The following is a 12,169-nucleotide window of genomic DNA, read 5'->3' on the forward strand; positions in this document are numbered from 1 at the left end:
GTAATTTTTTTTTTTTTTTTTACTGATTTACAACCTTGTATTACTTTCAGGTGTACAACACAGTGATTCAATATTTTTGTAGATTATTCTCCACTTAACGTTTAGGAGGGGAAATTTTTAAATGGCAGATGTAAAAGATCATCTCATTTTAAATGCAGCTTATACAGTAGACTTTTATACTCATGTTCATCCTCATCTGTTAGATGTCTGTGCCTTGGGGATCTGCTCATTCTAGGAACTTAGGTGTAATAGCTTCCTTCTTGGAAAAACGGAAATCACATAGATATGAAAGAATGGTTGCAGTGAGAACACAGGCAAGGAGAAGATTTTTAATGTGTGGATCCTTAGTGGAACTGAATGCACAGAGGACTAGTTTTCTTCATAATCCTTTGTGTTCAGAGACGCTCCTCCTGACCTTAGCACCTATGCGAAGCTCCCCCGTTACACTGACTTAATAGTCCCACAACTTGTCTCCTTCTTAACATTCAGCAAGAGGTTTAACTGTCCACTCCTTCTGTAACTACTGAATCCATGAGCATCTCTCTACGAAGCCCTCACTAGACTGCAGGCTCCATAAAGGCAGAGATTTGAATTCTGCTCTGTTACCACTGTATCTCCCAGGACTAAGCAATGTGATTAAGACATAATAAATGTTCAAGAAATATCTATTGGAGGAACGAATGGGCATTTTAAGGTAGCCTGGAATGTTGTTTTCAACAAGGTGCTTCAGTTTAGCCCAGTCTTTATTACTTATGAGCTACTGAAGAGCAGTCGAATCACTCACAGTGCTCTTTTTGTTTGTTTTACAGTCAACTTCGACCACTTTGAAATTTTGCGAGCCATTGGAAAAGGCAGTTTTGGGAAGGTGAGACCTCAAATGATTAACGACTAGCAGGGTATAATAGCTCAGGGAACAGAAAGTCCAAGAGTGTTCAGATAATTTTATTACTGGGACCACACAAAATGATAATTCAGAGATGTTTTCATCATGGATTTTTAGAAAATAATTACCACAGTTTCACGAAAATATGTGACAGGCACCTACATGGTGAACATATCCTGTTCTCAGAACTATCTCAAAGTCACATCAGTTTACTCACTAGACTTTCAGACTTTCTCTACACTAATGAGAAGAGCAAGATTTCATCATTTTCAAATTGTACCAGTACCTTCAGTAACAGTTATCTTGTCAGCATAAATTACATCATTTCATGTGGCAAAGAGGCCACCTGATTTCTGTGTTTTCCCCACTTGTACTATATTTTTATTTTAAAAAAAAAACCTACCATGAAACATATACATATCCAGTCTAATTTTTATGAGAATCTCCTCGATTCATAGCCTGATGGTTAGTTTCTTGGTGGAGACATGCTTTAACAGACCATTTCACATGGAACTTGCATTTTAGAATCATCTGCTGTTGACTTTATCAGACACTGTGTGAACCTCTAAAAGCATTTCAGAAATATGGACATCCTGCTTAGAGTTTCCCCAATGCTTCAAGTTCTTTTTGGTTGTATCACCCATGGTTGTCAACAGAATTTCTCTGAACAGTAATGTTCAGCTTGGCAGTTGAGCTATGCCCATTTCAGTCACTGAAAGCAGAATAAGGATGTCTTTTGTCATTAGAAGACCACTGACATTGAGGCAGCTGTCTTCCCCAAAATGCTATCTCTCAAAAATCCCCAAAAGCAAAAACAGGCAAACTTGTTTGAGAAAGCAGAAATTTAGAAATTGACCCAGTGCAGGGGAAGAAAACGGAATTTTTTTCCTCTGAAATCAAAGCTAAGTGGCAACTTGAACATGAGGGAATTTGCAAGTGATAAGGCCTCCAAACTATGCTGAGGAACGAGTCTAGCTCTATCTTATCTCCACCATCCGTCATCTCCCTAATCAACTTCTCACTCTGGTTGGCTCCATCAGGTCTGCATCGTGCAGAAGAATGATACCAAGAAGATGTATGCGATGAAATACATGAACAAACAAAAGTGCGTGGAACGCAACGAAGTGAGGAATGTCTTCAAGGAGCTCCAGATCATGCAGGGCCTGGAGCATCCCTTCCTGGTTAATTTGTGGTGAGTGGTTTTACTGGACCCTGAATGGGACACTCCTACCTTCAGCCCCAAATCCTGTTACACCAACACATCCTGATTTCTACCTGTGTACCTGCAAGGCTCTTATTACATTCTTCGTCAGGACTTTGTTCTCCTTGATTTCTTTGACTTTATAACAAAACAAAATTATTTTATTGTCGCCAATACACACTGCTCAGTTCAGCCACCGTTATTTCTCCCTTGTGCTTGAGGTCAGTATTTAAAGCACTGTCATTACATAGGCTGACGAGGAGTGAGTTCAGATGTCTTTTCATCACTAGACATTTTTCCTCACTAACTGTGGGGCAGAGACTTTGAGAGCCAAGTATGGCACTGCTGGCAGACATGAGGTTGTTCATTCTCCTTGAAATGACTGGCAGCAAACCTGGTTTCCAGGCAGCGTATTTCTTAAGGAACCAAATGTACACCTGTGAGTTGGAAAAGGCACGTTGCTGCCTTTCTCACCAACGAAGTTTTAACACAACTGGAGCTAATTTATGTCAGTAGCTAGACGTGAAATGACTGGGATCTGCTCTCAAAGCCATTATCATAATCCAAGGCTTGGAAGATAGGGGAGAAGCTTGCATTATCTATTACTTTCAGCTCTTTTCTTAGGTCTTTATGCACTCACTTATTTTGCTTTACATTTTAATGCATCTATTATGTTAAGAGCCAGTTCTTAAAGCTAATTCACTGTGACTTATTTAAATATGCATACCAAACAGTTCTTACTTACTAGCACAGGGGGGAAAAAAGTCTTTATTCAGAGAATACTAATGGAAAAAAAAATCACTGAAATGTCACTGTGTGTTTAGGCAGATTCCACTGGAGGAATCAGTGCATAAAACCTGTCTCCCTCCCTCTTTAATTAATACAGTTCACTTAATACACAATTTACTCAAAGACCCTGTGCCGCCGTTGAGAAGAAGATGGTTCTGTGTGACTTGGAAATAGATCTATTAGAGTTTATGCACTACTCAGACATGGGAGGCTAATTTCGGCTCAGCCTCAGTGTATTTAATCAGTATTTCAGAGTGGCTTATTCAAAATGCTGCCTTGTAAAGAGTTAAATGGATGCAGCACTTTCTTTCCCATCCTTAGCAATCATCAAATTGCTGTTTTTCCCCCTCTCTTCACCCTGAGAATGATAATCTTCCCTTTGTTCAGAGTCACATTTTCCTTCTTCAAAAGTTCAACTAAAAAAAAAAGTTCAACTAATTTTCTTTTTTTAAGACTTTGAACCCTTCAGAAGGACATACTTTGCATCTTGCCCTTTCATGCTTGTCTCTCATCGCTGATTAGGCAAAGTTGGTTTCATTCCATTCCCCTCCCACTCCCCTCCTTAAAAAAAAATAACGTTAGTGTTATGAGACTTTAAGCTGGCCAGAGTATAGAGGTTTTGCTATTTGTGGTGTCATTCCAGACAGCATTCCTTCCCCCATGCATGCTGACTTGCTGATAATGCAACATACATCCTCTTCTGCCCTTCTCATTTCTGACACTGAATCTTACAGTAGAACCCTGGTGCCACTGACAGAGGAGAGAGAACAGACAAGTCCACCCCCAAGATTCTAGCATCACATTCAGAACACGAAACTGGGAAGGGAGCATTCCAGAAGTACAGCAGAAACCCCTTTTGTCTTTCAAACCTTGAGATACAAGAATTCAGAAAGCATTTTTATTCCTTCTAATTAATGCCTTAGTACATACAGCATAGTAAATGTAAGTGACTCTCCACAACTATTAAGCACCTTGCAGCACTTTGAGAGGTGAGGCTATGAGTAATTTTATCATTTTTAAGTCACATTGATTAAAAAATGGTAAGGTAGGGTTACTGTGTGTAAATTGAGTGGTTTCGGTGACTCAAATGAGATTAAGTGCTCTGCCTGGTGACCAGCCCATCATCAGCATCTCACAAACGGTAGTTCTTTGCTTCCTTGCTCCATTAAGGTGTAGCATTCTGAACATGCCCATCACTGATGGCCCGTGTGGACACCCAAAGACAAGTTTGTATGGTGCTTGGCCCCAAGGCATCTTGGAACGTGGTGTGTGTGGTGAGGGAAGGGGGTGAGTCTTTAACTCAATCTCCATAAGAGCTTTTCTTTTTTTTTTTTTTTCCCCACCCTCTGACTATACAAATCAAAGGGAAAAAAAGACTCCCCAATATATTACATTCATTTTAATCACGATTTGTGTGTCCTGGGTTTAACTAGACTTATCTTTACATCCCCAAAGTTTCAGGAGCTGATTTTCTTAAGCACTGATTAACATAAGAGCAATACTATTTTTTTTTCAACTTCTCTGTAACCCCACTGTGTGCTTCATTTTATTGATATGCTACGTAGGTCTCTCAATTTTGCTTTCAATCATTTTCTAATGGATGCTCAAAAAGCTCCTAACCCCTGGGGATGTGTTCAGAAAATTCTGGTTGAAGGAAAACAAATTTTCTCTTTCAAACAGGTTTTACACTCATGTTGAGAATTGGTATATGTACATGTTGATATAAATACATATACACATGATCTTTGAAAACTGTCCTGCTCATTGCAACTTGGAGAACAAAATCATACAGAAAAATGAAAATTCTCCAATAATCCTATCACCTCAAAACAACCACTCCTAACAGTGTGTATTTCCTGGTAAAATGTCTGCACTTAGTTTCTGATTTTGATTATGGGTAAGCACCATTCATTCCTTTATTTGCATATACATATCCTGAGCATCATCAACAAATTGTAATTAGGGTCGCCAGATAAAATACAGGATGCACAATAAGATGTGAATTTCAGAAAAATAACCAGTGATTTTTAGTATATGTCAAGTATCACACGGGACATATTTTAACTGAAAATTACTCATTAGCCAAATTTCTCATTTAACTGGGCATCTTATATTCTTATTTGCTCAATCTGGGGACCCTAACTGTACCAGAGACCTGTACCAGGGGGTTGCAGTGATGAGCAGGAACAAAGCTCCTGATCTGTCCCACATTATCATGAACTCTGAGAGGCTGATTTTAGTCCAATGGCACATAAATATATAAACTGAGAAGGGACCAAGTACAAAGAGGGGTGTGGGGTGTGTATGTTGAGGGGTTTCAGGGAAGGAAGGTTGCTAGTCTGGGAGCAGCAGTGTTAAGGCTAAAGAGCATTCTGAATTATGTCAACCTCCCCAGTCTCCATGGACCTGGGCTTACTGAGAACAGAGTCATCAGATAAAGGCCATGTTATAAAGTGAAGGCTGCCTGACAGGGCTGGCATCCAGGAAAAGCAAATAAAATCTTCCTGCGAGCCCCTCCCTGAGGGCCTCGAACAAAGCCCTGGCAACCCTCAGCCTGCAAACCAATCACCCCGGTCCTGCCCAGCCCAGCTGGGTCCCCAGGTGGCTTTTGTTAATTGAGATTAAGCCTGCAGCTGCACACAGCTCCTCCTCTGAGCTCAGAGCTCTCCTCACCCCCGTTCTCTTGTTCCTGTCAACCTCAAGGGTCTGCATGTGGTTTCAAGAAATGAGAAGACAAGATAGTCTGTTTCAAGTGGAAAGGACCACTTGTACTGGGAGTGTGAAAAGGGAGTCCTGTCAGATGGCTGAACAAAGCCCCATAAATGGATTCCCTGGAAGCAACTCCATCATCTGTGACTCAGAGCGCCAGCGTCTCTTCACAGAATCAGACACTGTGAGAACTAGGGTAGCCTTCAGACCCCAGCATCAACCCTAATAGCTTCCTGGTTTTATTACTTTGGGTTTTACATATATGACCTCATATTTGTCCCAAAGACCTAGGTGGATGAGGATTATTCTTCCCATTTTACACCTGAAGAAACTGAGGCTGAGAGAGGTTAAGCCATTTCCCCAGAGTCTCACAGCCAAGAACTGGCAGAGCCAGCATGCAAACCCAGGAATCCGGACTTCAAATCCCCTGCTCTCCCTGCAACACTTTACCTCCCCCCAACCCCCACCATGGACATCTTCTGAGACTCCCTTACAAAATATCTAAAGAAGTGGAGTTTATTTTGTTTGTCATCCACATCCCACAAGAATACAAACTCCACGAGGCAGATTTGTTTCTACCTTGTGTTCAGCGCCTCATTCTCCAGTTCCTACAACAGTGCCCAGCACACAGTAAGTGCAAGATCAATATACACTGAATGAACAAATGAATGAATGAATGAATCGAGTGAATTAGCAGGGGGATTAGGCTCTGGCTCCTGGTTTTTAGCTCTTGTCCCTTCAGACCTCTGCCACCTCTGGCACACTCAATTAATCACACCTGTTCCAGGTTCTGTGCAGGTCCCCAGATCAAAGGGACCAGAGTTTGAATCCCTGTGTCACCACTGAGTAACTGCAAATTAAGTACGTGACATTGTGAATTTTCTTGGTTTCTTCATCTGTAATTGGGAATAACAATATCTGTAGCAGAAGAAACCACTATGAATAAGAATACATATATAAGGTACCTCACACACAGCAGCTGTTTAATAAATGACGGCTTGAAACAACTCAGTGAGGCCCTGCCCAGAAATGGAATGTCCCCTCTGCCCCCATAGGCAGAGGCAATTCTCAAATTCCAAAGTGGACAAGTGCACCTGGACTTGAGCTGGCTGGGGCATTAGAAAGTCTTTTCTTCTAAATTTTTTTTAACTTAAACAAACTCTTTGAATATAACATACCTATTTTGTATAAAATATGGAAATACAGGAAGTTCTAATGAAGATAATAAATACCATATTCCATCACTCAGAAATAACTGCTCTTACTAGTTTCGTGTTGCTGTTGTAACAAATCACCGCAAACTTACTGGCTTAAAACAACATGAAGTCCTTGAGGGTAAAGCTACTTTCATAATGAAATGAAGACATTTTCCTTTTGCCCCCCATGATCAGCCTGTGGTGAAGTTCACAGGCAAAACTAATCAGAGCAATGATTATCTAGAAGGTCGCACGTGGAGAACGTTTGGAGCAGTCGATTCTTTTATCTTGATTGTGCTTCTTATATGAGAGTATGTATTTGTACAAAAATTTTTAAATGATAGACTTAATATCTGTGCGTTTCACTGCAAATGAATTTTCCCTCATTAAAAGAGCATGAAAAATGTTTTAAAAGCACGAATGTAATATCTTACATTTCTGGAGGTCAGAAGTGCACGATCAGTCTCAGTGACTGTCAGCTGTCAGCAAGGCTGTGTCCCTCCTGGAGTTCTAGAGAAGAAATGGTTTCCTGACCTCCGGCTTCTTGGCCACCCACATGCCATGGTTTCCAGCCCTGTCCTCTGTCTTCAAAACCCGCAACCTCGCGTCTTCAAACCTCTCTGACTCTGACTCGCTGCCTTCCTTGTCCATCTTTTAAGGCCTCCTGTGATTGCATTGGGCTCACCTGGTGATGACAATTCTCTTTGGATCAAACTCCAGCCAGGATCAAACTCCCTCTTATCCACTAGGCCTCAACTTTGACCTATGAAGACTTGAACAAAACACCAACTCTGTTCCTAACAGCTCAAGACCCATCCTTAGGATGACCCTAACCCCCTTAAAGTGCTTGCCTGAGAAAACTCAAGGCTGCCATAAAAATTTACTGTTTGTTCCACCAACACCTAAGGAGAGGGCCCCATCTCCTGGCCCCAGTGGGAAGGGAGGAGCCTAACTTCTGTCGAGTTTGTTAACAAACCAACCCTTCCTTCCTGGTTTTTGTAATTTTCCACTTCCCTGGCTCTCCTGAGCCTCCACCGGGCTCTCTGTCCTCCCTACTCCCTGATTCTCCCTTTAGAGTACCCAGTCACTTCTGTCCAAATCAAAATCGAGTTCAGTTCACACTTGGCTCTTTTCCTATTTTTTTTAATTTTATTTTTTATTGACGTCTAGCTGATTCACAGTATTAGTTTCAAGTGTTCAGAAAGTGATTGAGTTATACATTACATACATACATACATACATACATACATACATACATACATCTACTTTCAGACTCTTTCCATTCTATGTAGTCTTTATTTTTATTTTATTTTTTTACTCTATCTGCTTTAGACAATGTTATACTTAGTTTAAAAAAAGAATTTTGGAAGATCTATTTTTTTCTTTTCAATGCACTGGAATAATTTCTAGAGCATTAGCTAATCTAATCTTTAACGATTTACTGTCATTCATCTGTGAACATTCCTTGCCATGGTGCTTCTATTGGGGGTAGTTATTTAATAAATTCCTCTATTTACCCAACAGAAATTGGTCTGCTTGAGCTTTTTAAACAAATAGGATAACTTCTGGTAATTCTTATTTCCCTAAGAAAGTATCCATTTCATCTAGGTTTTAAAAATATTTGCAAATTACTCTCTTCTGGTTTAAAATTTTTTTTCTCTATTTCAATTGTTATGGACTCCTTTCCTACTGTAATAGGATATTACTGACTAAAATCTGTCCTTACCACTTTAACTAGTATCCAGTTCTGTTATCTTAGAAATAGATGATTAAATTAGGGATCTTGAGGTTAGCCTGAATTAACCAGTGTTGTCCTAGGAAGAAGTTGTCCTTGGGTATGGCCCTGATGAACTTGGATATGTGGGGAAGAAGGGAGCAGTCCCCAAAGAAGACCTGAGCAGAGAACAGTGTGATTGTGTGGCCAATGCCTAGTAATTGTTCCATATAGTTGTTGACTGACTGACTAATGGACTAATGGCCAGGAAACTGGGTCTGTATAATGTAGACATTCACTTAGTCATTTACTCATCAGTATTACAAAGGATTCCTTGATTGCAAACAATACAAGTTGCTATTAGAAAATTTAAGCTAAAAAAAAAACTTATTAGAAGGATATAGGGTAGTTTACAGAGTAACACAAGTAAAGCGGAATAAGTAGGTGTCAGGAAGGTGAGCGACGAAGGCAGTTCTGGGACTCTAGGTAGCAGGAACTAATGGACAGGCTCTCAAGGCTGTCTCGGCTGGGATGCATCAGCTCCAAACAATTATTTAACCTCCATTACCCACTCAAGGTTCAAAGTCCTGGGAGAGAATCCAATTGGCCTTGCTCAGAAAACATGCCTGCCCCTTGGTTAGAAGAAAGACTGAAATAAATAATGACTCTGAGATTGTTGGCCAGAGCAACCTGGTGAATAGTTGTGGCATTCACTGAGGTAGGAAGATCTGAAGAGGAGCAGAGTCATGAAAATCAAGAACTCTCTTTTAGCTATATGAATTGTGAGTTACGTCTTAGTCATCCAAATAGAGCTGCTGAATTGGGGCTAAGTCTGAAGATCAGAAGTTCCAGAGTCCAGTGGGAAGTCCAAAACACCACGAATATGGGAATCACTGTCGTATGGATGCTGTTTAAACGAGAGACTTGGAGGGAGCATCTTTGGAAAGAGGTTAGAGAGATCAACAGGCTGGTGACTAAAGACAGAGCATTTAATTGTTCTGACAAAGGAGGAAAACTTAGGAAATTAGACAAAGAAGGAACTGCCAGGAAGCTGGCCATCAAGCTAGGGGTAAATCAGGAGAGGGAGGCATCCTGGAATCTAGAACAGAAAGTGTTTCAGAAAGAAAGGCATGTGAACCATTTCCAGCACTGCGGAGAAGACGGGAGTAAGGACACAAAGAACTGACCATTCACTTGGGAGGATACAGATGTTGTGACCTTGATAAGAGCCAACTCCAAACGGTTGTACCAAACACCAACGGAGTGGCTTCATGAGAATACAGGAATTGAGTCATTTTATTTTGGGACAGTGGAATGCAAAATGTTTTTGTTTGAGATTAATTCACGGTGTCACAAGTAGCAATAGTATATTGCCACTTGTCTATCACATTTCATTGTATGAATATCCCATGATTTACTTATATATCTCACTATCAATGGGATATCTGGGTTGTTTCCAGTTTGAGACTTTTACAGATAGTCTGGCTATTAACATTCTGGTTTGTATCTTTTGGTAAACAAAAGTACACATATTTGGGGGCATAACACTAGAAATTAAATCACAGGATCCTAGGATTTATGTAGGTTTAGCTGACAGTTTTCCAAAGAAGCTGTACCAATTTATATTCACATCAGCAATGTTTAAGAATTAAAGTTACTCTAAATCCTCACTAACATTTGATATTGTCAGTTTCTTTACATGTAGGTGTTCTAGTAAATGTGTAATGGTATCTCCTGTGGTTTTAGTTTGGATTTCCTGGGTCACTTTGAGTTTGGGCACATTTTCACATGCTTATTGGCCATTTGGAATCCTCTTTTGAGAAGTGCTTTAGTTTTTTGTCTATCTTTCTATTGTATGCCTTTCCTCAATGATCCATAGAAGTTCTTTGCATATTCTGTATACAAGTCTTTTTATGGATATAAATTATTTGCCCAACCTGTGGCTTAACTTTTTAACTCCATTATCAAAAAGCTCGAAATTAAATATGATAGAATTTACCAATCTTTTCCTTTATGGGTAGTGCTTTCTGTGGCCTCTTTAGGAAATCTTTGCCTATACCAAGGTCAAAATATCTATCCTGTTTCTTAGCAGCTTTGTGGTTTCAGCTTTTACATTTAGATCTATAATCCCGGGTCAAGATTCATTTTCCCCCCATATGGATACCTAATTAACCCAACACCATTACTGGATCTTTAATGCTTTCCTTACTGAATCACAGTAACACATTCGTTATTAGTCACGCCACCATATATATGTGGGTTTCTAGACTTTGTTCTATTGATCTACTGTGTACCTTTATACATTTATCACACTACTTTAAGTTCTATAGCTTTAGACTGGTAAAAGAATTCAGAAACATAATTATTCTTGATTATCTTAATTATAGTTGGCCCTTTTCAATTCCATATAAATTTCATAATCAGCTTGTCCATTTGCATTTTAAAGCTACTGGTATTTATATTGGGTGACATTGAATTTATAGATTAATTCAAGGAGAATTAATATATTTTTTAACTATTCAACTTTCCAATTTATCATACACATATGTATAATTAAAGTATCCATTAATTTCTCTCTTTGGTATCAGTTTTTAGTGTACAGCTCTAGCATGTCCGTCTTTAGATTTATTTCTAGGTATTTAATGTTTTTGACATGATTACAGATAGTAATTGTTTATCAGATTTAATTTTCTAGTAGTTTATTGCTTGTTTACCAAAATACAATTGATTTTTAATACTTTGTGTCCAGTGACCTTGCTAAATTATCTTATTCATTCTACCAGGTGGCCTGTAGATTCTTTTGGATCTTCGATATTAACAATCATGTCATTAACTAATAATGACAGTTTTAGTGCTTCCTACCTTTTATTTTCCTGCCTATTGTATTTGCATTGAGAACGATGTTGCATATAGTGGACATCCTTGTGTGTCTGTCCTGATTTCATGGAGCAGGTTTTCAGGATTTCAAGATTTCATATGATGCTCGCTGAAAACTCTTTGTAGATATCCGTTAGGACAGTAAGAAAGTTTTCTTTCAGTCTGAGTTTGCTAGAAGTTTTTATCACGAATGGTTATTAAATTTTGTCAAATGTGTTCTTTTTAATTGAGATCATTTCTGTTATGTAGTGAAGTAAATTAATTCATTTGCCAATCTTAAAACAACCTTGATCCTAAAATAAACCCTAGTTGGTCATGTTCTATTATTTTGTAGATACCACTAAATACTATAATATATATTTTTAAATTATAACTTAATATATTTTTATTTATAAACATTTATTTTATTATGTGTATGTTTACATTTTTAATGTGCATAAACGAGTTTGCATGCAGAGTATGAGCAAACAGGAAGGAACTGGTACTGTAGGCTAGAAAGGGGAAGGTAGGGGAACGAGCTACTGGAGGTGGTGAGATGGATGTGATTCAGGGCCCATGCAAATGGGCTGCCCTTAGGTAGGAGCCAGAACACTTCTCTCACTGAACCAGGAGGGAAGGCGGAGTGTGTAAGTGTATATATCCCTAAGGTGGTGGATTTGTAGGTAGGCAGATGAAGTAGGTCTCGTACCACTGCTTCTGTGACATGAGTCATCATTCTCTATTTTTAATAGAGAATGAGAATTGGACTTGCTAAATATCTATTTGAGACTTGCGGTCCTAAATTTAAAGTGAATCCAATC

The 12,169-nt window shown here is 39.2% G+C and overlaps 1 protein-coding gene across 1 annotated transcript in view; it reads left to right on the forward strand.

Moving 5' to 3' along the window:
* The window catches only part of STK32A (serine/threonine kinase 32A), a 115,903-nt gene that overhangs the window by 31,552 nt on the left and 72,182 nt on the right, over positions 1 to 12,169 (forward strand). Inside the window, exons 3-4 of the mRNA XM_031449290.2 lie at positions 810 to 865; positions 1,924 to 2,075. Coding sequence (XP_031305150.1) covers positions 810 to 865; positions 1,924 to 2,075 — 208 coding nt within the window. The remainder of the gene's footprint in view (positions 1 to 809; positions 866 to 1,923; positions 2,076 to 12,169) is intronic.

Source organism: Camelus dromedarius, chromosome 3, assembly GCF_036321535.1.
Source record: "Camelus dromedarius isolate mCamDro1 chromosome 3, mCamDro1.pat, whole genome shotgun sequence".
NCBI classification, from domain to species: Eukaryota; Metazoa; Chordata; class Mammalia; order Artiodactyla; family Camelidae; genus Camelus; species Camelus dromedarius.